Here is a 24,169-nt window from a genome sequence, read left to right as displayed (position 1 = left end):
GCCGAACGAGTCGCTCCGCAGCCAATCAGCGTCACATTCGATGGATTTCAAAAAGTCACCCGCCATGATTGTTGTGTTCTTCAGGCTGGACGAGTTTTATTTTTACTGGACAGCCAGCAGTGGAAGTTTGTTTTTATAACGATTTTTTCTGGGGGAGAGAACAAGGTAAGATATACGTGTCCTTATGTCTTATCTAAGAAGACCATTGAGCCGTTGGTTTCGTTGCTGAACCAGGTAACGTGAGTTTAGTCGGACGCGCTTCTTGTTCATGATTCGGTCCTCACGGGGACGTCAGTTGAGCTCTTTAGCTGTTGCTGGCTAACGTGTTCACGTTTACCACGAACAAGCCAATGTCCGCTAACTTATTTGAGTGTTCACGGACTTTTTCGTTGACCACGTCTGACGTTAATCACTCGGGCTTTGATCAACATTAACGTCTGATTTTATTTATTTTTGTTTAACCACTGTTTATGATAACGCTACGTAGCTATCGTCGTGTTATTGTGTACATTGTGCTGTTAGAGTTTTTCTCATATATAATAAAAAATCCTATAACGTTAAAGTTATTATTGAGAGGGAGACGTTTTATTTCAGCTAAATCCTGATGGCCGTGATTTGCCATTATCTTTATGACTTAAATAATTATAATCTATACAGACTCCAATTGGTTAACGGCCTTACTTTTGTATTTTACAACAGTCTCTGATTCCTTATTTTGATACATTTTCAGTTCATAATGTTTTGCCAGATGGCATAACTACTAGCACATCCATTGGGATGTGTCATGGTACCTCTCATAACTATGACTATAATGCACCATATATTGCCTCTCTCCTCTTTACTCCAGATACCTGAACATGGAATCACAATTTGCCCACCTGCGCCAGCGGGACACCAGTGTGTCGATGCTGAGAGTGAAAATGTCCCGCAGGAGGTCTCAGTCCCAGAAGGAAAACCGTGAACGGGTCGTAAACACCCGCAGGCAGCTTGCCGAGCTCCCAGAGCTGGAAATGTCTTCCCTTGATGCCTCCATTGCTCAGGCCAACGTGTCAACCATTCAGGAGAAGACATTGAACAAAGCCAAATCTGCTAAAGGTATGGCTGAAATTTACAACTAAAGCCTGATAACATGTTCACAATGAGGCACTCACAGCAATCACCTTCTTTGTTTTTCTTCCAAGATCTGGCTGGAGAAGAAAGGATGAAACAGCTTGGGCGCTGGAAAGAGCGGAAGGCTCTTGAGAATGAGAAGAAAAAGAGAGAACGGGAGCTTAAAGGGGTTTTCAAGACGGGCATGTATCATCCAAAAGACACCCTTATCATTCCCTCTCTGCCCGTAGTCCCATCTGCCTCAACCAGAGCAAAGGAGGTGAGGAGGCACTCATTAACAGACATGTTTACACTATTTACTGTAATTATCTGCCTCACTAATCCTTTTAAATACAATGACGTGAATTATAACGGAGGTATGTCTTGTTGGTATTTATCATCATGAATGTTTTTAAATGATCAACATGTCATTTTTGCTTGTCCTTCAGACAAAAGTGAACATGGCTTCATCTCAGAGTGCCAGAGTCACTCGTTCTATGAAGCAGCAGCAGATTGAGAGGGTAATACTAACGTACTGTTCATATTATGTTCTCATACTAACTTCCTTAAAAGTAAAATTAATTTGCCCATTGTGGCTTTTCTTGACCTTTCTACAGCCTATGAAGATGCAGGATCGAAATACTGTGGCAAAAAAAAGTAAATATATCCAATGTCCCTTTATTTCCAAAGAAGCATACCGTCTTCCATGACCTGGTGTATTTTAGATCTGACCTCTTGCCTCTCCCACAGCTCTGCCTGCTGTGGACAGATCAACCAGGAGCCGGGTCGCTCCTGTCAAGCTACCTGCTCCGGCTGTTCCCAAGATTCAAGTTTCTGCAGGTAAGTAATGAGAATAAAAATGTGCACGCATAACTGGACCTTAAGGCCGGCTCTTGTGATGGTTTCCCCCTACTGTGTTCCCATATTTGCATTTCAATCTGTGTCTCTGTGTCATGGCGTCCTATTTAAGTGGCCCCTGTCCTACGAGCTTCGAGGACCAGAGCAGCCAACAGGCCTCCAGTTCTGGCAGCTCCTGTGCTGAAAGACAAACCAAAGGGTAAGTTTGCAGATACGCACTGTGCCAGGGCCACAGTTGATTAGTTTTACAGTTTTTACTATTGTTTGACACAACTGCTCTTAATAATCCTGATTTCCTCTCCTTAACCTCAGATGTAAGAACCACCAGAAGCAAAGCGTTGATCAACCATGTGGCCCCCTTTTCAAACAGAGAAAATAACTGTCAAGGTATCATTAAATGCTAATATAGAGCCATCCAATTTAAGAAACTGTTGATCAGTTTAACTTTTCCCATATGACTAATTGCTATCTAATACCATTGTATGTCCATCTCTCCTTTTTTAATATGCAGCAACTTTCAACAACCCCGTTGTAGCCAAGGTGAGCATTTCTTTAAAGCTGTGACTAAATTTTACCAGTACATCTTTACTTGGTTATTTAGTTGACTGTCTTTGTGTTGTGTAGGAGGATGAGGACAAACCTTGTCCCCCCGGCCCGGCACCCTGCCCAGAGGAGGAAAACATGGTGGTGGACGAAGTCCCGACCGACTCTGTCCCTGTTGTGGATCCTGTTGAAGCGCCATCCTCTTTTTCTTCTTTTGCTCCAAAAGGTTTTACATTCCAGGCTCCCACTGGTTTGTCTACCTTCAAGTTCGATCCTCTCACTCCTCGCTCAGCAGGCGCCTTCCTTACACCGAGGTCTGTCTGAGTTTCCTTTTTTTTTTGTAGTTTTTATTGAGATATTTAAATTTTTTTTAAACGACAAGGTACCAGAGATATTAATTTGCCTGTGATCATTTGAGTGGTTTCCTATCTCAATGTTGTGCTGTGTCTCTTCCTACCTAGCACCAGCTTCAGTCTCCCAGAGGTCCCTGCTTTCAAATTTGAGCCTCAGGCTGAGCCAAGTGAATGCGCTCCCCCAAAACCCCCGTGCCACTCTCTTCCCTGTACAGCTCCCACAATGATACCCCCAACTCCAGACAGCCCTCTGGAATCAAACCATGACGTACCATACTTCAGGTGGCATCCCTTTTTTTAAATCTTCCTCGTCGTTGATCTTTCATATTTTCCAATTACTTTTCAGTTGATCAACATTTTTACAATTCTTTTTCTGTATGTTATTCAGATTGGAAATTACCACTGAAACAGAAAAACTGATTACTCTATGTGTCCACTGGGAGCCTAAAGTGGAGGATGAGTCCATTCCAGAAGAGAGTGAGTGTGCCATCCTAAATATGTCACTATTTTGTGGCGTCTCTTATTTAAAAAAAGACATTGTTCCCTAACTAAACGTTTTTCTTGTTTTGCCCATGTGTGTTCAGTGAGAGACCGTATGCGTACAGCAGTGGGTCAAGCGAGGCTGTTGATGAAGGAACGCTTCAAACAGTTCAGCGGTCTGGTGGACGACTGTGAGCTGGGCCGGGGGGAGAAGATCACCACCTGTACTGACCTGCAGGGATTCTGGGACATGGTGTATTACCAGGTGAGTGTCCACAAGAGAGGGACAACACATTGTTTTCCCCAAATCCGTAAGGAGAAGGATTATTATATATGCTTTGTACTTGTGCCATTATTCAGGTAGAGGATGTCCACAGAAAGTTTGGCGCTCTTAAAGAAGCAGAGAGCCGAGGCTGGGTGGAGGAGCACAAACCGCAGCTGCCGCCGCGACAAAGGAAAGTGGTGAAGGTGAAGACCAGTTCTAAATTATTTTTTTCGTTGTATTATTTCAAAAAGGTTTGTTGCTGTTTTGGAGCAAAAGGTGTCATGACAAGATGCCTGGACTGTGCTTTTGACAGAAACCATCAGCTGCACCTGCCAAGCCAACAGGAACTAAAGTGTCAGCCAAGTCCCGCCTGGCTGCTGTGAAAGCGGCCATGAAAGCCAAACAGCAGGCAGCCGAGGCAACGAAAGTGGCAAAAGACGCTGGAGACGATGCAGACAACCCCGGCCTGAACTCTGGGGAACCCCAGTCCCAGGCCACGCCCAAACCACCAGTTGTCTTTGACGGAGGCTTCTTCCAGGTGGAGAGCCCAGCCAGACCGATGGGTGAGAGAAAAACGGCTAACTGCTGAAGCCCAGCTTCTTGTGTCATCGGCGTTTGCCTGTGTTCTTCCCCCTCCCCCCGCTCATCATGTCGTCATATTGTCTCGTGTCTGTAGATTCGGTGAAGAGATCCGTCCGCCTGAGTGCTGCCGTGCTGCCTCAGGCCTCTCCCTGCCCCAACTACCTCTCACCTAGGAGAGTCACTAGGCAATCCCTTGCCCTTGCCCAGACGCCCCTTCACACCATCAACTCTCCCGCTCAGCCCATCCACACTCCGGCCCGCCTCTGTCTTACCCTCGACCAAACCCCAGCACGAGAGCCAAAGTCTCAACGTGGCACTCCTCGGGGGAGAAAGGACACTGTCAACGTCTCCCTTTGTTTCTCACCTGTCAAGGAAGCCCCTCAGTTGAGCACGCCCGCAACCGTGCTTTCACTTGTCGAGGAGCGACGCGAACCCGCTGCTGACGTTGACCTCCCTCTGTCTCCATGCGTAACGGCTCCAGCAGTGTGCCAGGCCGCTGAGCCCGCATCACCCCCGAGATTCACGTTGTCACCCTGTGTGACTCCCAGCCAGCCTCCACTCTCCTCCCCTCCTGCTGTGCCATGTCTTCTGGAGGCCCAAGAGTCTGTGTGTCTCACACCGGACAACTCTGTTCTTGAGGTAAACTGATCTTCAGTTTTCACTATATTTCTCCTTATTTATTAAAAACGGACTCGTAGAATCCCATTCATTAAAATATATGATTCAATTAGTTTATTTATTGTTTGCTCTGCGTTCTTGTTATTTCAGGAAATTCCTGGGTTGGACTTTGAGCGTTACCTCCAGCCGTCACAGAGAGGCAGCCTGTCCCCCATGGCGGTGGATGTAGAGATGGAGAGTCCCGGAGGTCAGATAGAGGACCTGCTTACTCTGCAAGAACTAGGTAGGGTTGATGACCTTGTGTGTGTGCATGCACACAAACACAATGTATACATCTGTTTTTTTTACCTTAACCACACTCATTTATACGAACAGTGCAGCAGTCTTTGAAGATATCGAAACTAGGATTCTTGTTTATTTAAGGAAGTGAGTAGTCGTTCTAACTGCCACTGTTTGTTTTTACCTTATGCTGCAACTTTCACCTGGTTATGCGGGAATACCACACTGGGCTTTCTTCTGGCAAAGGCTTGTTTTTAAATTGCACATTTTACTTTTCTTCCCTCACTGTCATGCTCACTTTTCACGGTCACCACAGCACATCCAGCGGTGCGTTCAGCGTTAAATCTTCAATCACCACAGGTTAAAGTTGTTTTCTTTTCTAAATGTCTATTTCAAATATTGTCCTTTTTTTAAATTCACATTGAACTCATCACTTCTGTATCTTTTTTATCCCAGCCGTATCATTGCTGAATAGTCTTACTGTATTTTTCTTTGTGCATATTTCAGTCCCAGACAGCCGAGTCTGCCATGCTTCTCTTCACCCCGGACCTGAAGGACCGGATACGCCAGTCTGTCTGTCCAAGTGACCTCATGGTCTTCACACCTCCACTCTGATGTGCAACCTGGAGATTCTCTTATGCGTTTTAATGTTCTGCATATATTGAAGACTTCTTTTATTTTTACTCTTTTAAAAAATATATATATATATTATTTTTAGATGCCTGGAAAATAGTTTTGTCTTACAATTAAAGTTCTTGTTACAACAAAGTATTGAACAGTGGTCTTCACTTACATCCAAGCACAAATCAGCAATACATCCAAAGCTTTTCTTCGTCACTGTATTTAAAGGCTTGTGGCATTGGTTTGTTTTTGGACTGTGTGGATAGTTCAGGTACAGAAAAACTTGCTTCATTGGGTTTGTGTGCTGCTTCACATGTCATCCATCGGCCTCCTGATGCCCCTTCTACCTGTAACACAGTGAAGTATAACACTGGGCATTACACGTGTCTTTAGCACAATAATGAGAGCATTAGGAGCAGAGATGATACTCGAATGGAAGCTTCGGGAGAGAAAGTGATATGATGCCATCTTGTGGCTGTATTGATGCTTTTGTCTAGTTTTAAGTTGCTCAAAGCATCTCATAAAACTTGTTTCAAACGCACCAGGCTGTTTTTACACCTGTAAACTCACAATGCATTCTGTAAAGAAATCTAATTTCTGTCATTTAAAGAAGTTGATCCATTTAAACTCATTCTGTGGGGGAAATGCTTCTGTTGAATCTGCTTAAATGTCAAGAAGTTATACATTGATTACAAAATACTCAACCTACTGACCTCAAAAAATAAATGATTGCTGGGTGTTGCTTGAAACGTCCGACCTGGCTCATTGTTGGGCCTTTGCCAGAGAAATACGTCTCTGGTTCTCGTGGCGGCGCTTCTCCTCTATTTTTCTGAACACCAACTGGTTATGTTCAAAAGCCGGGAAGAAAAACTGGTCGAAGAATAGATGGATCGTCTGGTTCCAGAGCTCCACATCGCAGTATTTATCCTCAGTTCCTCTGGTTAGCACGCCTTTTCCTTCACTACTTTGCTCTAAAGGAAATATGACACGTGATATATATATTCAATACAGTCGCTGCAATGAATTTAATGTTCTTGTAACTTTCTGAACATAGCGTTTAGAAGAGTGCTGAAGTCATTTTCTCTTCTACAATTCATCCATGGACATTATTTGGATTAATGAGAAAGTAAAAACTAATAAAAACCAACCCGCAGAATGAGGATTCTCAGTGACTTCAGTCTCCACATCTTGTTGACTCTCCACATCCTGAGCAGTAGATGCTTCTGCTATATCACAAGATTTAATTGTCTGTAATCACATGTAAATACAATTGTGTTATTTAAGATTCCAGCCAAATCATATAGCCTAGCTCCCAGCATATTTTATTAATAACAGAAGCAGCGTTATCCAACAAACTACTGACATCACTAGCGGATATTTAGACATCTTTTCATATGAAAGATGTGTGACTTCCAATGCAGATACTTGTCATACCAAATCAGTGCATTGGTAAAGCACTAATTGTGATTTTATTATTTTCACATGCTTGCTTGCCCAGTTGCAACCAACCTCCACTGACTTGGAACTGGAGATATCAGGAGTGACGGGGGAATCCACTGGAGCTGTCACCTGGATGGAAAGAAACTGTAGAAAGTCATTCTTTATTTTGATCTCTTGTGCAGGATTCACAGCTTTACTTATAGTTGCATCTACATCTGTGATTCCAACAACAACTAAATCACAGTATGCTGGAAGAACAACACTCTTCATATCTAAGGAGCAGAGTTTAAGGGAGACTTGAAAAAGGCTATGACCGATTGGGAAGGGCTGTTTGTAAATCACCTCAGGTGCATCCGTCCTGGCCTCAGCAGGGAGGCTGGATGGAGACTGGCCCTCCACCAGGCCTTCAGAAACCTGCTGACACTTCACCTCAGCAGAGCCCAGAAGAACCTCAAAAAATTCCAGGAATGTAATCTGAAGTGAACAACAAAGGTGACACAAAGAAGAAGAAGACACCCAAAAGGTAAGCAGGTGAATACTAATCTGTTCATGAATGACAATACAAAATAATGAATGAGTCAACTGGTGTGAACACCACAGACCGACCTCCTGATCCATACAGGCAGACAGGTTGCTGGGGTCACGGCTTTCTGCAGTGATGACCTGCAGTAATCTCGCTGTGGTCAGGTTAGTGTCCAGCAGATTGAGATCCTGGCACGGGTAAAATAAACATATCACCACTGTGTCTAAATGAATGCACTGAATGCTGTTTTTTTTCTTTTTTTGTATCATGGAGATTCACTTATTTGATCCCTCTGGGTTCATTACAGTACACAACATAAACAGAAAACATATTTTTCAAGAATAAGCTAATTTCATGGTAATCTTCAGTCTGTTGCACCTTGAAGATCCACAGCAGGTGTCGGTAGGTCATGCTCTGGTCCCTGCTGTTGGTCACATTGACTTTGCAGTAAGCCTGATGAACTTCCCAGCACTTCTTTGAGTATCTCACAGACACCGCGGCACAGTCCGGCTGCCTAAACAGGAAGCCTGGATCAACACAGCCACAGCTAATGGACGTTTACTGCATATTAAAGAGCTAAACAAGGGTTTTGAATACTGCCATTTCTGTGGCTGATGTCTCAGACAAAACATCCAAAAACGCCCAACAAACGAGGAACCTGAGAACTGATAATCCCCTGACAGACAGAATTGTTTTCCTTCACTCGTCTTTTGCCGTAATAAATCATCTTTCTCTGTCAACAAATCTGTACATGAGCAGAATAACAGTATAATAGTATAGTGTTAACACCTTTTACATTCTTAGAATCAGGAAGGATGTTGTCCGTCATCATCTTAGAAAAGCAGGCTGCCACAAGGTTGTTTTGTGACCTGTGAAAAGAAGAGAAGTTTCTCTGCTCAAAATCAGTGACCAAGAATATATTTAAAACTGTAATCTTTTTCTTTCTGGGGTAGTTATTTTGTGTCCCTGTGTTGCCTTTTGAGCATATACCTTGCCACTCTTATGCCACTAGAGTTAATGTACAGTTTGAGCAACAGCTGTGCTTTAAGATAAATGCTGATGTCAGCGTGTCAACATGCTCCCAATGACAATGCTAAGATGTTGACGTTCCCGTGTTCACCATCTTAAATTTGCATGTCAGCTTGCAAATGTTTGGAAATCAGCACAAAACACAAAGTACAGCTGAGCCTGATGGGAATGTCATTAGTTTTGCAGGTTTTTAGTGCTGGACTAATTCCTTCTGTGAGACGTCATTCCTTACACCATGTCCTTATGGTAGATGTGGTAGGCCACAATCACTAGACTGCTGAGGAGCTGATGCAGAAGCATTGAGGCGAAAGGAGAGTGGATTTCTGCTGGTGTAGCATCCTCTGAGACACAAAGTAGGAACATGAAGCATTTAAATAAAGTAATTATGATGCTATCCATGTCCTGTCAAGTATATGCAAAATGGATTAAGCATGTAGGAGAGATTGTTAGTCCTTCTCACTTCTGATGAAATGCTCCATCTGCATCAGAGTGATGCCGTGATGGTGGATGTTACAGTCTTTGAGCAGGCGCCAGAACTGCAGGCGGGTCAGCAGGAAGGTGTTATCTGTATCTGGGGACTGGGTATGGCCGAGTCTGCTGTAGAAACTATAGACAGACCTCAGCTCTTTCGCTTGCCTCAGCACCGCAAACTCCACCTGTTTATACACAAGCCCGAGAGTCAGGACAGGAACTCAGGTGAAACAATGGACATGGGGGAAAGATCAAATGTTGACATTGTTGCAGTGGGAAGTGGGATCTGACCAGTTTAAGCTCAGTGTCGCGCATTTTTTCAGGGATTTTCTCCAAAAGACATTCAATGTTCAGAGCCATGTCTTCTGTTAAGATAGATGAACCTGTAATGAGACACATCGCTGTTTATTATCACCTCGGCGGAACATTTTGAATGCACTCTCGGGGACTTACCAGGCAGAGCAGAGGGGGCTTTGATGCCATTCAGGTCGTGTGTCATCGTCTGGTCGTCCACAAACTTTCCTTCAAAAACTTTCTCATCCTGAATAGTGACTATAGCCTATGAACCATATAGTGAAGTAACTTTTACAAATTCTTATAATAGTAATACACATGATGCCAGATCTTTCATCTTCTGCTATTAATAATGACTTTTTAAATCATTAAAACAAGTATTTGCCACTTCGAAGCAAGCCAAACTCTCATCCGGAATTTAACTGAATTCAGGGACAAATGTGTATTGACTATGAGACGCAATTCTGTATCATTGATCTACCTTGACATGTTTTTGACTCCCTCTCCGTTCTGCTTCACAGATCGCACCACTGGCATAGTATAAGGTTCCCTGGCCGTGAGTCTGACCCTGAACGAAATCCCCTGTGTACTGATTGCTCTGGGAATACTGAGATCCATCCGCTCGCCTCTCCACACACACATGTGTGCCTCGTCCATGCTGCCAGGGAAGAATGAAAAAAACATGAACAGGTTTACTTTTTAAGAGGGATGAAATTCTTTTTTTCTTGACTTGGTGTCAGTGGTGGGCTCTCATACTTGGACTCCATTCTGCCACATCCCAACATACTGCTGTTCCAGTTTTAGCCACCTCATCGTGCCCTCTCCATGTCTCAGGTTGTTCTTCCACTCACCAGAGTAAATGTTTCCAGAGGGGTAGCTGTTGAGACACCGGTGTCACCTTTTGGCAGTTCAAATGCCATTCAGGCTACAGATTAGACGACGTACTCCATACATACCGTCTTACTCCCCATCCCTCTTTGTTGTTTCTCACCCAATCTCCTTTGTACCAAGAGGTTTTATCCTGGTTATAATACACTGTGCCCTAACGCAAAGAGAACACATTTCACACACGAATAAAAGGACTATATACCTGATATGAATTGGTGGATCATACCTTTCCATGGCTCTTGCCCTGATCCCACTGTCCTGTGTATGACACACCATTTACTGCACATTTGTAAGTTCCAGTCCCATGACGTATACCACTATCCACCTCCCCCTCATAGGAGCTGCCATCTGGCCAGGTGTAGGTGCCCTTGCCCATGGGCATGTTGCACACAAACTCTCCCTGATGGATTAGATACAAATTATATTTTGCATGTATACATGACGCATGTTTAGGATGTTTTATAGACATGGGCTGTTGTGAAGCACTTTGCTTAAGAAACACTTGAAGTACATTACAGTGATGATAATGTATCATTATTGTTCCCTACCTCATATTTCAATCCGTCTGCTCCTGTGAAGACACCATGTCCATCCATCAGTCCTTTGGAAAAACTCCCCTTTGGAAAAACAAAGTAGCGACAGGTTTTATTTATCCTTATGAAAATATGAGCATTGCACAGTTCTGGTCCAAATGCATTAAGCCGTGTAAAATTGTGAGCTGACATTAAAAACATGTTAGAAATGTATTTGCAGTAGTTTAAAAATATTTAAAGTTTACTTTAACTTTCTGTTCAGTTCATACACATTCTTAATTTAGGTAAATGGACCAATTAATTTACAAAATGATCCGCATTCGGCTTAAGTATGCATTTGCTGTATTGTTGACTATATTGTCTTTCAATGTGTGGCATCATTTCCAATAGTACCTTGTAAATATGACCTCCTTCAAAACAAGCAAACCCTTCTCCATGAAACTGGCCTTCAGAGGTTTCCCCTTCATATCTGTCAATGAGACGCCACATTATAATATATATATGTGTATATGTGTGTATATATATCCATATAGGGCTGATGTACCTCTGTACAGTTAAACCTAAAAGTGTCGAGGGTTCATGGACGTCGTCGTCATCGCGCTGCTCGTCCTGTCTGTCTGGTTGGTTCACTTTTAAACTCGTACAAAAGTCCACTAAATTGATTGTTTCTTGTTCCCCCGCTGTGTGGCGCAGCTCTGCGTTTCTGTGCGCCTTCTCGTTTTCCTGTTCATTGTTTGTCATCGTAGTTTTCTTCTTTTCTTTCCACTTTCATTTTGCGTCGGTCGTGTATCTCCCGCTGAAGATAGGAGCATCTCCGTGGTAACAGTAAATTTAGCACAGCAACCAACTACGGCAACCGCTCTCAGTCAAAAAGGGTCAGACAGTAACGTCAACATCTTTTACTACCAGAGCGCTGCCACTTATTTCACAAACTAGATAACATAGGGACGAATCAGGTTTATTTACCCCATTCTTTGTTAAAATATAAAACAAATATTTATTGTATGATGCAAAATACAAATAAAACAACACAACATATATTAAAAGCATTATAAACTGTCAATAACAATAATATGGACCACAAAAATACAGTATCTATGATTAGGACTCTTCTGTCAAACAGGGCAGCATTTCTGTTATATAAAGCAAATGTAAAGTGAGATTCTCCCAACATGGTCAGTCTTGTGAGATGATGTCCAGGTTGGCAAGGTGCCTCATGGTGGGCCTGCCGTGAGGACAATTCCACGGATGGTTTATCTCCCCCATGTGAAGCAGGAGCTTCTTCATCTCACCTACACTCAAAGCAGTGCCAATCATCACCTGAAGATGGACGTAAACACAACAATGTCAAATTAAAAATATCATTGCAATGACAAATAACAGCACACGCTAAACACATGTCTGTGTTAAATTAGAACACAACAATCAACGACATATGATTTTTATATAAAGCCAAAACCTGGTCTGTGTAAATACCCCAAAATACTAAAGTGTCTTGTTTATTAACAGTTTGCACTCACAGATTTTCGACAAGCTCGGGAGGCAAACATCTGCCTGACGCGAGACGGTCGACACATGACCCCTGGGCTGTCACTCAACATGAAGATCAGCTCTTCAATGTCGGATGGGCCAAAGGTCCAGTTTTTACTGGTGGGCAAAGATACCAGCTTAACTCTCTCCATTACCTGAGCTGCAGTCACAATAAAAAAAAAACACAGTTGGTTGAGTATGCGTGGTTGTCAAAGTGGAAACAAATGCTTTTAAACGTGAGATAAAATCATGATTAATCGCTCGTATTTAACAGTTAAATGTTCATACCTTCCTCATCGACAAGAAATTCAAAGCCATTCTTTCTGAAAATCTCGATGTTCTCTATGAGTATGTTTTCACTGACAGCAGTGAGGTGAAGCTTCTGAGGGCTGCAAACAGAGAAAAAAACTGATCGGTAAAGTGGTTCTTGAAGTCAACACAAGGCAAACTTCATCCTCTGAGTCAGATTCTTACACGATGAGTTTCTGTCCTTGGAGCACAGTGTGCTGCTGCAGCATCTCAAAGTTGTACTTCTCATCTGAGGCATGTTGGTCAATCATAAAGATGTCACCGTTGAGTTTGGCGATAATGAAGCCCAGGTTAAACTGGCCGATGATCTTCATCTCTTTGAACATTTCTTGACTGTGGAGAAATACAATGTAACCGTCTTGGAGAAAAACACTTTAATATTAGCAAGTTCAGCAGCAGTTATTGATAAAGAGTAAAATCCCACCTGATCTCTTTCTTGAGCTCGTCCTCTGCACTCTGGTTTTCTCCGGGGTTGATTTTGGCCCTGAAGCGTCGATAGCGCAGATCCTCACCGGCCCTCTGTTTCTTCAGGTCCTGGAGCCTCTTCACCTTCCCCGCCAGATCTTGTAAAGAGAACTGGAGGGGCACCGTCCTCTTCTGGAGGCAGACTGGAGCATCCACTGTGCTGGACATGTGTTCTGCTGGGAAACACAACTCCTCTGTCCTGGCCCTCTTGACATTTGGGCTCACAGCAGGGTCCTCATTGGATGTGCGCGGCTCAGTCTGTTCCTCCTGGTTCTCAGGAACAGTGGCACCGTTCTCTGATGTTTCCTCCAATGTTTCTTTTTCTACACCGTCAATCTCTTCAGGAGAAAAGACCGCCGGGTCAGAACACTGAATATCTGGTGTTGCCACAGCGAGGTCACAATCTGACAAGGCGCTGTCCTTTTCCGAGTCTGTACCACTGCATAACCGTCTTCCGTACCTGAACCCATCTAGCGCCGAATCTCCCACTCGGGAGCGCTTAGTCTGACCGCTTACGGGTTTCAAAGGAGATGATGAAGAAGGTTTGACAGTGTCCTGAAAAAAAGACTGCAGTGTTTTCTGTGTTGGGCCACTGCTGGCAGCTTTTGCCACATTTGACTTGTTCCCAGAATTGGAGCCGTGATGACTTGAAAAAGCAGCTTTTAGGCCGGCCAGGTTTACGGATGCCTTTGAGCTCCGATACACTGGCTCCATGTCCTCTCCAGGGTCTGGCGTGTTCTCATTGCATGGGACAACAGCACAGATGTCGGATGCAGACTTTGTATCTAGAGATAAGTGACAGACAAACACACAAAATAAAAGCATGGGAAAATCCTCCAATTATATTATTATCAACATAAACATCTTATTTACTGATATGCAGGCTACATGTGCTGTGCTTACTGGTTCTGGGCATGGGTGTATAGTTCAGGCTGATCTTATTGACTCCAGCCTCATACATGTTGATGAGAGACGTCTTTAGAATAGCCAGCAAGAGTTTTTCCTCCTGAAGGAAGATCTGTCGTTTGTCTGGGGTTACGTTCACGTCCACGCACTCTGAAATAACACCACAGGAACACTCATGTGGGACAGGAAGTCAGCAATAGGTTTCAGAAATAACTTTTCAGCAATTTTCTTACCGTAGGCGACAGCTATGTTCAAGGCGACAAATGGATATTGATGTCTGTTATACATGTGATACACTTCATTCACAAGTTTGGTCACCTGAAAATTGGGGAAAGTTGTAATAATACAGAACATGTCTTCATAGGAGAAGTACTGTTCATCACACAAATATGTAATAATGTGTTCAATACCAGTCTAAATGTTTGTACTGCTTATAAATGATGAAATGGGAGACATAAACTTGAATTACCTTCAGAGGATCACAAGGCCGGTTGTTAATGAAAAAGAACTGCCTGTCAGTGGCACTTCTCCCAACACCGTGGTCTCCTCGGGACACAAACCCTGTCATGCTGTTAAAACAGAGAATTTAAATAGAGAAATGTCCTTTTCTTTTGCAGAGAAGGCATACACAAAACGTATTGTACATGCAATGTTGTTGCTCACCAAAACAGCTGCTGAGGTAGATCTGCATCTTTGAGTCCATATTCTTCAATAACATTTTCTGCAGGAGACTCTTGTTGAAAAGGCAGAAGACTCTGTAGCTGCAGAACAGACAAGAAAAAATTCCAATAAAGGCAATTTCTTGTTGTATATTTTACTTCTACTAAGACTTTGGGAAATTCTTCCACTCTTCGATTTTGGCTCATTAAAGGAACTCAACAATGAACATGAAGCTAGAGAAAGAGTTTTATGTAGTAATATGGTCAAACTGACACATTCTGCAGGTTGCAAATAAACAGCATACTCAAGAAAAGTGTGAAACTGATGTTCCAACCTGTTTTGGTCCAAAAATAGCCCCTATGTTGTCTCTCATACTCTGGCTGCCACTGGTGCTGAGGACTGTGCTGCGCTTTCCCTGCCCATTTTGGTTGGAGCAGGTAATGCGCACTCCTGTAGAGATGACGCAGTAGGACTGCAGGACATGTATCATTTTGACATACTCCTGAAAAAACAGAAGAATTAAATACTTGTGATTAGAGATGGATGACATAGCAGGTACTAATTAAACATTTGTATTTTTACGTTGATTAATGTGCTAATTGAGTTAACTTAAAATACATTTGAAAGTGTGAATTCAAAAGTCTTCTAGGGGTTGTGTTTATGTGGTGGTCAGGAAATCAGACATCCAGGGCTTGGTGCTGCCCTTAGTTTACTTTAACCAAGCAAACAGTTTCATTTACAAACTATATTGTCAGAAAACCAACCTTTGAAGAAAAACAGTAAGGCAAAATGAGCATTGTAAAAAGTATGGTGTGAATTTAGTTGTTCCCCATGAAGGAATGCCGGTCACACTCACACAAAAATATTCAACATCAGAGTTTCTAGATATAAACGTATGTGATTTGTGGTCCCATCAACAAAAGCATGCCAAAAAATAAGAACGATCCTAAAACGACTGACCTTCTTAATATTGCGTTGAAACTCCTTGTGTCGGACAGGAAGGGTGTAGAAGAGCTGCTGGAGGCTGACTGTGGTGCCTTGCTGCCGGGGATGGGGAGACTGCTGCACTAGGTGGCCTTTGTGGTCAAACACCAGTTTGGTCCCCACCTGGCTGGACTCGTGGCATGTCACCACACTCAGGACACTGAAGCAAAGGGTCGCGGGGACTTTTAGATGACGATGTAAAATAGGTGCATGCGCCAAAATAATGCGGCTGTTAAAGTGTGTTACCTCAGAGCACACAAAGAGCTGAGGGCTTCCCCTCTGAAGCCAAATGTCTCCACATGGATAAGATCGGAGAAATCCTTCAGCTTTGACGTGTGATGCTTCAATGCTGCGCAACAGGAGGAGGTTTCACTCAACCATTAAGATTAGGCAGACTTAACTAAAAGAGGTGGGACAGACAACACTGACACTTACTCAGTCCTTCAAAGTTAGCCTCTTCTACCCCTTTTCCATTGTCTGACACTTCCACTAGTTCTGCTCCACACTCCTTCAGCCTGACATCTGGAACATGCAACAGAAACATGATGTTGGAAATTCGCTGAATCAATATCCCCTATTGTACTGGTTCAAAAGATGGACACCGTGTAATTTTGACAAAGACAGCATGCACAAATCTAGCTCCTTTCTGGTGGGCAAATTGATTTTGAAAATTTGACAGATAAAATGATGTACGATATGGCAGGCATAATTCCTCACCAACGTTAGTGGCCCCTGCATCAATGCTGTTTTCCACCAGCTCTTTGACAGCAGTGGCCAAAGTCAGTACCACCTGTCCTGAGCAGATTTGATGCACTGACTGCTTGTCAATGGCCTTTATGGCTCCTGCAGCTTCAGAGCTACTGTGTTAGAGAGAAAGTGCTAAGTGACAATAGCATAAGCTGAAATGTATACTTCTGCAAGAGATTTATAAATGAACAGCATACAATAATGAAAATATCAGCGATGTTATAAGCTTAGGGTGTTTTCTGATCTGCGGTGAACACCTGAAGACTATGAACAGTGAAATTAAGCGAAGTCAATACTTGTTAGAGAGTTTGAACTTACCAAACGTCAGACATCTTCAAGGCCTGAAAAGCTTCAGGAAGTGACTGAAAGAGAGAAAAAGGGAAGAAACGCCAACTAAAATGGTGGCATCAACGCACATGTAGTAGGTTTGTTTTCATTAACTGATCAAATGTGTGCAAAAGGCTCCCGACTGCAGGTTGTAAACACAACGTTGTACCGCGCGCATTGCACAGACTGTCGCGAGCTTCACTCGTGCGCAAAACTGCGCAGGTTGACTATTAAAACCAATACGATATCAATGTTGAGCGGGTAAAACAGCGAAACAACATACGAAATATATAAGTGATAACAGTAGCAAATATATATATATATCGCTGTATATTATTAAGTATTATTAAAACCGTTACCTCACACCTTGTAGTATTTCATCACCTAATTTAGACACCGGAATCTGTGACCGAGCAAGATGTTAGGGAGCGTCTGCATTTACCTGACATAGTGAAAAACAAATCATTTGATTTATTGTTGCAGAAGTCTTCTCTGTAGTTTGAAGCTGTAGTTTTGTATTTTACAATATAGAACAACAATAGCAGTAATTGTATCCTGTAATTATGTGCTACTAATGATTTCTGTCCGTGAATACTGTTGTAACGGATTGTACATTGTCAAACGGCCCCTACTTGGCTAAATCATGGCCGTCTTCTGATAGAATAGTCCGTATGGGACTTTGGAGAATAATATTTTGTCGAAGGAGACAGAGTTAAACGATGTAAACATCGAAGACGGGCGGATTTAACGAGTAGTTTGACAATACCAATTATGTCAAGTGAAACTGTCAACGTTTTATGAAAACAAGTACTTTATTTTGTCACGTCAACATTTTTCACATACAAAAATGTCCAGTTCAACGTCCAACATCGGACTCCTGAGGTCAGAGGAAAGTTCTGAAGGCAGCAGTAACCGTTTGGTCGTCCGCAGCTTTAAACCCACCAAGAGACACGGGCCGGAGAGTCACGTTAGCCTGCTCAGCTTTGCTAGCGAAGAGGACGACGAAGTCCACTTCGACAGTAAGCAGCGTTTCCTTCTGTACTTCATGTTGTTGCTCAACAGTTAGCTGATTCGTATCGAGTTGGCTCTTGTGACGGTTATATGAAATTATGGTATAATGGCCAGATTAAAACGTCGGATAAATAAGAGTTTACTTTCTTCCTGGTATAAACAGGCAGAGGCGAAGTTGAGCGATAATAGGCCACGTGACCATCGTGATTCTGAGGCCCCGCCCACGTTTACGGTAGCCATGTTTTGTGTGAAATATGTGGAGCCTCAAACCAAAGTTATAATCTCTCAGACTTAAGAAAGCTCCCTCCAGTGCCATAGAACACTATACACAGCTGTATTCACAGGCCAAGGAGTACTATAAATGACAAGTAAATTCACCTTCATGTACAATCATTTTTGCAATTCTTCTTTATAATCTTGCAGTTGTCAAATACGTTTGCATGGCTCTAGTGACGTCATTCGGGTGTAAAATCAAGTCAAATCTCAATTTAGCAATGGATCTTTGCTTCAGAACAAGTCTGGTTTTGCCAATCCACTTCCACCTGCTGTAAAATGAAATGAGTGAAGAAATGTTGCCCAGATTAATCTACTTTTCTTTCTCTATTGGCCAAGTGTTTACAATCAGTGAGTGAGAGGACAGTAGGTGGAGGAGGCTGGCGTCTGCTGGTTCAGGCAGATAAGCATTACTGCCGTGCACGCCCCCCTTACGTAGAAAGAAAAAGGAGAAATTGTTTTTTGGACTGGAGGTGGACAGGATAATCATTAGAACGGCTTAATATTAAAACACAAGTGTTTTTATACAGAAAAAATGGACCTAGGGGACAGAAACATTGTTGAAATGATAGCAAAAGTCATTGAAGAAGGTAAGACTACAGAGAGGTGATATTGTGGTTGTATGTTTATTTAATTTTAGCATGAGTTCAAGTTAATTCATTCTTCTTTATTTAGTTAATATTTACCACTGCTTCCTTTTTCTCTCTTCTTTTTTCTCAATATTTTGCCTGCTCAGCTTCCGACACAGATAATAACCGTGAGGGGTTGATGGCTGGTAAACATTACCCTTCCATTCAAGAGTTTGCCTCGGCAATCCCCAACCACCTTCTCCTGGGGTCTCTACTGGAGCATCTGTGCTTCGTCTACGAGAGCAACCCAACGCGCTCACGTACGCTGTTTAAAGGTATGTACTAAGATGTTGGACTTGAAATCGACAGTCAGTTTAAAAACTTTTGTGTTTGAATTATTGTCCCTAAATCAGGATATTGACATTATTGTTTAATTGTTCCAATTTTTTTTTTACAATTTTTTGTTGTTGTTTCCGCTGACAGTCATTGGCCAGCGTTTAGCTGCCATGAACCTCCTCTCTCCTATGGCCATAAGTGATGAGTTCAGCACCGTCAGACTACAGCACAACCGGGCCTTCACTGAGCTGCTGCATGCTGCCAACTCCTCACTGTATCCACAGGTACACAGGAAAAACAGCAGAGTAATCTTTTACAGAGTTACTATTTCATAATTTTGGAGTGTAATTACTACCCGTAGCCATTAAAGTAGGAGCAGACATGCAGAATAAAAACTATTGGAGTAAAGCAGTGTGACCAACGCCACCAGGGTTCCTTAAGTTCCGTTTCTGCCGCCATGAAACCTCTCGCTACACTGGAACGAGCTGATGGATTATGGGACGGAAGAGAGCTGAATGGAGTTCAATCTAATTCTATATAGAATTCTATTTAGGGTCAATCCAATTCTAATTCTATACAGAATTTCATATAATTCTATATAGAATTCTAAATAGAATTTCATCTAGTTCTGAATAGAATTCTATGTAGAATTTCATATAATTTTAAATAGAATTAGATCAGATCTATTCTAGTGTGTAACTGGACCTCTCTGGGCCTTTGTAGCAGTTGATATGTTGTCAGTTAAGGGCGAGGACTATTATGTATAGTGGTTATTTGTACTTGGTATAATCGATATAATACTACAGTCTACTGTAGATTGTTAACATGTAATGTGGTTAGTGTGTTTATCCTCTTCTCATTTTGCAGGGCCAGCAAGGTGCCAGCACAAATGCGCACAAGCCTGCTGTAAGGTAGGCTATGCGTCGAGTAGTTTGTAATGTTGAGTTGCTTTAATGGAATATTAATATGTTATCAAGTATTGTGAAAGAGATGTTTGTCTTTGCCTTCCTGCAGAGCAAAGGAGGGACTGTTTCAAGCGCAGACGTCCCGGTATCTTAGTGAATTTGAAGAATTATTTAGACTCGGAAAAGGATCTTATGGAAATGTTTTTAAGGTATTACACTATGTTTGACTCTGTGCTATTTTTTTATAACAAACTCCCCCGAAGAAGAACATGAAGTAAATTCATCAACACAATCGTCTTCTTTTTTATCTCTTCATCTTGAAGGTTATGAACAAATTGGATGGACAGGATTATGCTGTTAAGAAAATTCTCATCAGAAAAGTCTCAAAGGATGACTGCATGAAGGTAGGCCATCAGTGTTTATTTTAAATACAGCCCTTATATTTCCAAATTCAGAGATATATCATTTACTAATAATTAAATTATTTTGTTCGGCTCTAGGTCCTCAGGGAAGTCAAAATGTTATCCAGCCTGCTGCATGTAAACGTTGTGGGCTATCACACTGCGTGGATGGAGCATGTTCAGCCTGCTGCATGTAAGTACTTCTGTTCTGTGACAAGTCTCTTGGGCTGAAATAAGTGTACTTGCATACATGAGACGTCATGTGAAAGACATCTCTGTTGCAGATGCTAAGTCTCTCCTGCCTGCACTGGAGTCACCTGAACAACAAGACAGGTGGGATCAGTTTCCATTTACTATTTTCTTTCATTGCATAATCCAAGTGATTGACATATAATCAACATATAAATTGATGATGGAATTAATCCTAAATTGAAGCCTGTTTTTCCCTGTTGTGAACAATTTGGGTATAATTACAGACTTTGATTCTGTGAGGATAGAAATAATTTTTGGTATAATATTTTTTTTAAACAGTGTAGCAGGTGAATAACATAAATATTTCAAACAGTGTTTACAATATTTATATTGATGTCAGTCTGGAATTTATTTATCTTGTAGATGCAATAATACTCCTTATACTCTCCAACCACACTAAATCAATCTTGGCTCTTTCAATCACAGTTTTGATGAGAGCTCTGACGACAACAGCAACAGCTCCTCCATAGTTTTTCAAAGCCTCAGTCAAGCATCAACAGACTCAAGTGCCAATGTACTCCCGAGAGAGGCCGAGCCCTTCAGAGCTTTGGTTCCAACCCCGGAGAATAGCCAAGTGGTGTGTACCAAGACGATGCGCCGGATTCCCAAGAACTACGTCCCATGTGTGTTCCTGGGACAGGGGGATCCCCCTAAGACCTCCAAATGTCCCGCCATGGGGCTGGACAGCTCAGCACTGTTAGAGGAGGAGTCCAGCAAGAGTAGCATCGAACCGAACAACAACTCCTGCATCGACGAGGAATTTCAGCAGTGGGCTGGCAAAAAACGCACAACAAAGCCTTCTAAAGAGGTAGGCACTTAAAGAGGCCTTCAGTGATCAGACAAATTATAAATAAACATTGCCCTGTTTTATAGCGTAGTGGAACTTAAGTGATTTGATTCGTTTTCAGAACTTGTTAAACATTCTCTTACAGTGAAACATGAACGTTTGATTGGTCTGTATCTGCAGGGACAGTTCCACCTGATGCTCTACATCCAGATGCAGCTATGTGAGCGCTCACTGAAGGACTGGATCTCTGAGAGGAACACCAAGCCCAGAGAAGAACAAATCCCAAGATGTAATGGTTTAAAACATACACAACTTCACAAAAGGATGTCGTTCTATTACAAATTATAGATCAAATTACATCAAATGCACTTTTGGAGCAAAAAAGGTATACTTTTGTTTTTTTTTAGGCCCATATGGATGTGTTGACACCGAACACACACTCAACCTGCTGAGAGGGATTCTTGAAGGAGTCGAGTACATTCACTCCAGGGGAATCATGCACAGAGACCTGAAGGTGAGGTGCTTTGATAGACATTATTTGATCAGCATATCTTTGTTGTCTCTGAAGCTTAATGCAAACTTTAGCAGTCACTTATAGTTCGCAGTGACACAATGGTGTTAACTAAGTCATTGAAATGTTCTTGGTCACCATCTGTCACAAAGGAAATGTGTTTTTCCCAGTAGTTGAACACAAAGTCATATAGCTTATCGGGCAGACATTTTCTCAACTCTTGGCTCTTGCTTTGGACATGCAGATATCCTGAAGTCTCCTCGACTGCTGAGTGAGTTTTAGCAGCTGGTCTCTCTGTTTAAAGAAACATGGTTGCATCAAGATAGAGGGTAGGTGGCCACTCTGGTTGTAGACAGTGAGCGGGGAGTTCAGACTGAGGAGTTTCACCAACAGCGGGTTGTTCCTTAAGTTGGTACTGTGGTTCAGGAAAAGGAACAGACACTTATCCCCTGCTTTGCTCAGACTTTTGATGTTGGCTTCAAACCTGAGCAGCACGTCCACCGGCACCTGAAAATGTTTATTCACTTGCGAAAAACCTTGGAAATAATTATCTTTTCACCGACTGACATATATTATAATACTAATTGTAATGTGTTTTTCTCCACAGCCCAGAAACATTTTCCTCCATGGAAATGACTGCCATGTTCGAATTGGGGACTTTGGTTTGGCCTGCAGGGATATAATAATGGATGGCCACAAAAGCACCGCATCTCCCAGTAGTGGTATGCTGCATCTCTTCAGTTGTTATATTTTACTGACAGTGCCTCACAGAATTACCAGTAGGTGGCGCCATGTGCTTTAAAGTCACATCTCTGCTGTATTTTGCAGATTCCTCACATACTACAGGTGTTGGCACATTTGTGTATGCTGCTCCAGAACAACTGAAGGGCAGTCATTATGATTCAAAGGTAAACATATTAATAGTAGGACAGTAAATTAACAAATTATTTGTTCATGAACTATGACACATATTTCCGTGTTATGTTTTCATAATTTATCAACACCGTCATTTTATCATTATTCTTTCTCACTATCATCTCCATGACATTTTTAACAAGTCTATTTGGGATGTTGTTGCTCTCCTAGTCAGACATGTACAGCATCGGAGTGCTGGCTCTCGAACTATTTCAGCCTTTTGGGACCGAGATGGAACGGGTCCGGACCCTGGGGGACCTGAGAGAGGGAAACATCTTAAACTCGTTCTGCAAGAGATGGCCAGTCCTGACGAAGTTCATCTTGAACCTGACAAATAAGGAGCCCAGTGTTCGTCCCACAGCTAGCCAGCTTCTACAGAGTGAACTCCTCTGCAGTAAAGACATTGTATGTTGGGATAACTGGATATATTTGACTTCTTACAAATAGACACAGGAGTGCTCCAAAATATGTTTTTTTTAATCTTTAAAGTGTGTCACTGTGGAAACGAATGTCAGTTCCAGGATTACTTGTAATGTTTAGCTTGTGTTATTCTGCATGTGTGGCTTTACTGCATGTGTCACCAGAGAGTGCTCGCTTGGTTTATAACATATCTAAAGTACAGCTCCTGATAATCATTGACAACCAATTTTAACATTTTTTTTTCCCTCTCCAGGTGATCCATAGTTTACAGAGGAGGGTTGAAGAGCAGGAGGGAGAGATCCTGCAGCTGAGGAGACAGATCAGTCGGCTCCAGAGCTCAGAAGTCAGTTAATTTCTCTGAGTCTGACGAGACCTAAGCCTTAAAGGGTCTCAGCCCTCTAGAGACTGTCACAACTGGATCTATTCAACAACTGCTCTACTATGTTTTGGTGACTTTATACAAGTTGTAGAGCGTGTGTGTGCATGTGTGTGTGTGTGTGTGTGTGTGGGTTTGCATTTGAATGTGTTTTGCACACCGAGATATAAGGGTGCAAATATTTATCTTCATTCAGATGTTTAATAAAACCTACTTCTGCTACATCTGGATTTATGAGAAGCAATATGTGTTTATTGATTATTTGAGATGTTACTTTGAAAGTAGTTCACTTATAACAATGTGTATTATATTGTGCAGCTTCTTGATCCTGAGGAGTGTCCTGACATTGTTGGCACATTGAAAACCATTTGTGGACACAGTAACCTTCCAATTTTTAGTTTATGAGCATACACTGGTGTTTATTTCTGGATATTCAAACAGTTGTCTTTGTTTTCTTGCTTGTACATGTGGTTGGTGGTTGTTGTAAGGTTAAATTACTGGTCACAGGGAATGGACTGGTCTATTTTGAGAACTTTTTAAAGTGGAAATACTGTGGGTACTCCGTTCTCTGATTTTAAATGAGCATTTCAGCATGGATATAGCAATCTGTACTGTCAAG

At 42.3% G+C, this 24,169-nt stretch overlaps 4 protein-coding genes across 8 annotated transcripts; 2 read left to right on the top strand and 2 right to left on the bottom strand.

The window, feature by feature from the left end:
• The first annotated feature begins 8 nt into the window (after positions 1 to 8).
• dlgap5 (discs, large (Drosophila) homolog-associated protein 5) lies at positions 9 to 5,835 on the top strand. Of its 3 annotated transcripts, XM_068583542.1 has the most exons (20): positions 9 to 165; positions 848 to 1,095; positions 1,182 to 1,369; positions 1,539 to 1,610; positions 1,707 to 1,746; positions 1,840 to 1,929; positions 2,060 to 2,146; positions 2,260 to 2,334; positions 2,459 to 2,487; positions 2,572 to 2,804; positions 2,952 to 3,125; positions 3,232 to 3,320; positions 3,428 to 3,588; positions 3,684 to 3,791; positions 3,902 to 4,151; positions 4,265 to 4,809; positions 4,939 to 5,071; positions 5,164 to 5,214; positions 5,384 to 5,427; positions 5,575 to 5,651. In XM_068583542.1, the coding sequence occupies exons 2-18, from the start codon at positions 858 to 860 to the stop codon at positions 5,208 to 5,210; spliced, it is 2,559 nt and encodes an 852-aa protein (XP_068439643.1). In that variant the 5' UTR covers positions 9 to 165; positions 848 to 857; the 3' UTR covers positions 5,211 to 5,214; positions 5,384 to 5,427; positions 5,575 to 5,651. The 3 variants fall into 3 exon arrangements, with proteins under 3 accessions (XP_068439643.1, XP_068439641.1, XP_068439642.1); XM_068583540.1 differs by lacking the exon at positions 5,164 to 5,214 and having other exon boundaries at positions 5,575 to 5,835; XM_068583541.1 differs by lacking the exons at positions 5,164 to 5,214; positions 5,384 to 5,427 and having other exon boundaries at positions 5,575 to 5,835.
• Positions 5,836 to 5,892: 57 nt separating this feature from the next.
• On the bottom strand, positions 5,893 to 11,691 carry rsph10b (radial spoke head 10 homolog B). Of its 3 annotated transcripts, none has more exons than XM_068583543.1 (19): positions 11,411 to 11,691; positions 11,260 to 11,335; positions 10,882 to 10,950; positions 10,560 to 10,733; positions 10,402 to 10,487; positions 10,202 to 10,322; positions 9,927 to 10,103; positions 9,605 to 9,710; positions 9,443 to 9,534; positions 9,141 to 9,336; positions 8,913 to 9,021; positions 8,441 to 8,520; positions 8,030 to 8,178; positions 7,735 to 7,839; positions 7,471 to 7,602; positions 7,198 to 7,257; positions 6,837 to 6,936; positions 6,402 to 6,659; positions 5,893 to 6,035 (listed from the first exon to the last, which is right to left on the bottom strand). In XM_068583543.1, the coding sequence occupies exons 1-18, from the start codon at positions 11,605 to 11,607 to the stop codon at positions 6,451 to 6,453; spliced, it is 2,238 nt and encodes a 745-aa protein (XP_068439644.1). In that variant the 5' UTR covers positions 11,608 to 11,691; the 3' UTR covers positions 5,893 to 6,035; positions 6,402 to 6,450. The 3 variants fall into 3 exon arrangements, with proteins under 3 accessions (XP_068439644.1, XP_068439645.1, XP_068439646.1); XM_068583544.1 differs by having other exon boundaries at positions 5,893 to 6,031; XM_068583545.1 differs by having other exon boundaries at positions 9,443 to 9,516.
• A 216-nt stretch (positions 11,692 to 11,907) lies between these two features.
• On the bottom strand, positions 11,908 to 17,169 carry pms2 (PMS1 homolog 2, mismatch repair system component). Its single transcript, XM_068583185.1, has 16 exons — positions 17,161 to 17,169; positions 16,786 to 16,829; positions 16,438 to 16,580; positions 16,156 to 16,242; positions 15,967 to 16,069; positions 15,697 to 15,880; positions 15,071 to 15,238; positions 14,740 to 14,837; positions 14,546 to 14,645; positions 14,310 to 14,394; positions 14,074 to 14,226; positions 13,130 to 13,955; positions 12,871 to 13,038; positions 12,685 to 12,785; positions 12,387 to 12,556; positions 11,908 to 12,186 (listed from the first exon to the last, which is right to left on the bottom strand). Exons 2-16 carry the CDS (start codon positions 16,797 to 16,799, stop codon positions 12,043 to 12,045), a joined length of 2,544 nt encoding a protein of 847 aa, XP_068439286.1. The 5' UTR covers positions 16,800 to 16,829; positions 17,161 to 17,169; the 3' UTR covers positions 11,908 to 12,042.
• A 262-nt stretch (positions 17,170 to 17,431) lies between these two features.
• On the top strand, positions 17,432 to 23,780 carry eif2ak1 (eukaryotic translation initiation factor 2-alpha kinase 1). The gene is given in 16 exon segments (XM_068583186.1): positions 17,432 to 17,813; positions 18,815 to 18,982; positions 19,131 to 19,267; positions 19,851 to 19,894; positions 19,998 to 20,097; positions 20,212 to 20,292; positions 20,389 to 20,482; positions 20,574 to 20,622; positions 20,968 to 21,349; positions 21,509 to 21,617; positions 21,736 to 21,842; positions 22,447 to 22,561; positions 22,668 to 22,747; positions 22,926 to 23,159; positions 23,428 to 23,519; positions 23,521 to 23,780. Coding segments are annotated over 16 exon segments (1,995 nt in total). The 5' UTR covers positions 17,432 to 17,641; the 3' UTR covers positions 23,552 to 23,780.
• The last annotated feature ends 389 nt before the right edge of the window (positions 23,781 to 24,169 follow it).

The sequence above is a fragment of the Clinocottus analis genome, unplaced genomic scaffold (assembly GCF_023055335.1).
Source record: "Clinocottus analis isolate CAN_PGR_092001 unplaced genomic scaffold, fCliAna1.0.p SCAF_19, whole genome shotgun sequence".
NCBI lineage: Eukaryota > Metazoa > Chordata > Actinopteri > Perciformes > Cottidae > Clinocottus > Clinocottus analis.
This window is presented reverse-complemented; position numbering and strand designations above follow the sequence as displayed.

What these genes read in the sequence shown, in the direction of transcription:
- rsph10b (XM_068583543.1), bottom strand. Translation starts at nt 11,607, where the DNA reads ATGACAAACAATGAACAGGAAAACGAGAAGGCGCACAGAAACGCAGAG. An exon ending in GGAGTCAAAAACATGTCAAG is followed by an intron (nt 9,711 to 9,926) that starts GTAGATCAATGA and finishes TATGGTTCATAG; the next exon opens with GCTATAGTCACTATTCAGGA. An exon ending in CCAGTTCCAAGTCAGTGGAG is followed by an intron (nt 6,937 to 7,197) that starts GTTGGTTGCAAC and finishes ATGTGATTACAG; the next exon opens with ACAATTAAATCTTGTGATAT.
- pms2 (XM_068583185.1), bottom strand. An exon ending in TGCAGGGGCCACTAACGTTG is followed by an intron (nt 16,243 to 16,437) that starts GTGAGGAATTAT and finishes TGCATGTTCCAG; the next exon opens with ATGTCAGGCTGAAGGAGTGT. An exon ending in CTACCTCAGCAGCTGTTTTG is followed by an intron (nt 14,646 to 14,739) that starts GTGAGCAACAAC and finishes CTGTTTTAACAG; the next exon opens with CATGACAGGGTTTGTGTCCC.
- dlgap5 (XM_068583540.1), top strand. Translation starts at nt 858, where the DNA reads ATGGAATCACAATTTGCCCACCTGCGCCAGCGGGACACCAGTGTGTCG. An exon ending in CAAAGCCAAATCTGCTAAAG is followed by an intron (nt 1,096 to 1,181) that starts GTATGGCTGAAA and finishes TTTTCTTCCAAG; the next exon opens with ATCTGGCTGGAGAAGAAAGG. An exon ending in GGCGCCTTCCTTACACCGAG is followed by an intron (nt 2,805 to 2,951) that starts GTCTGTCTGAGT and finishes CTTCCTACCTAG; the next exon opens with CACCAGCTTCAGTCTCCCAG.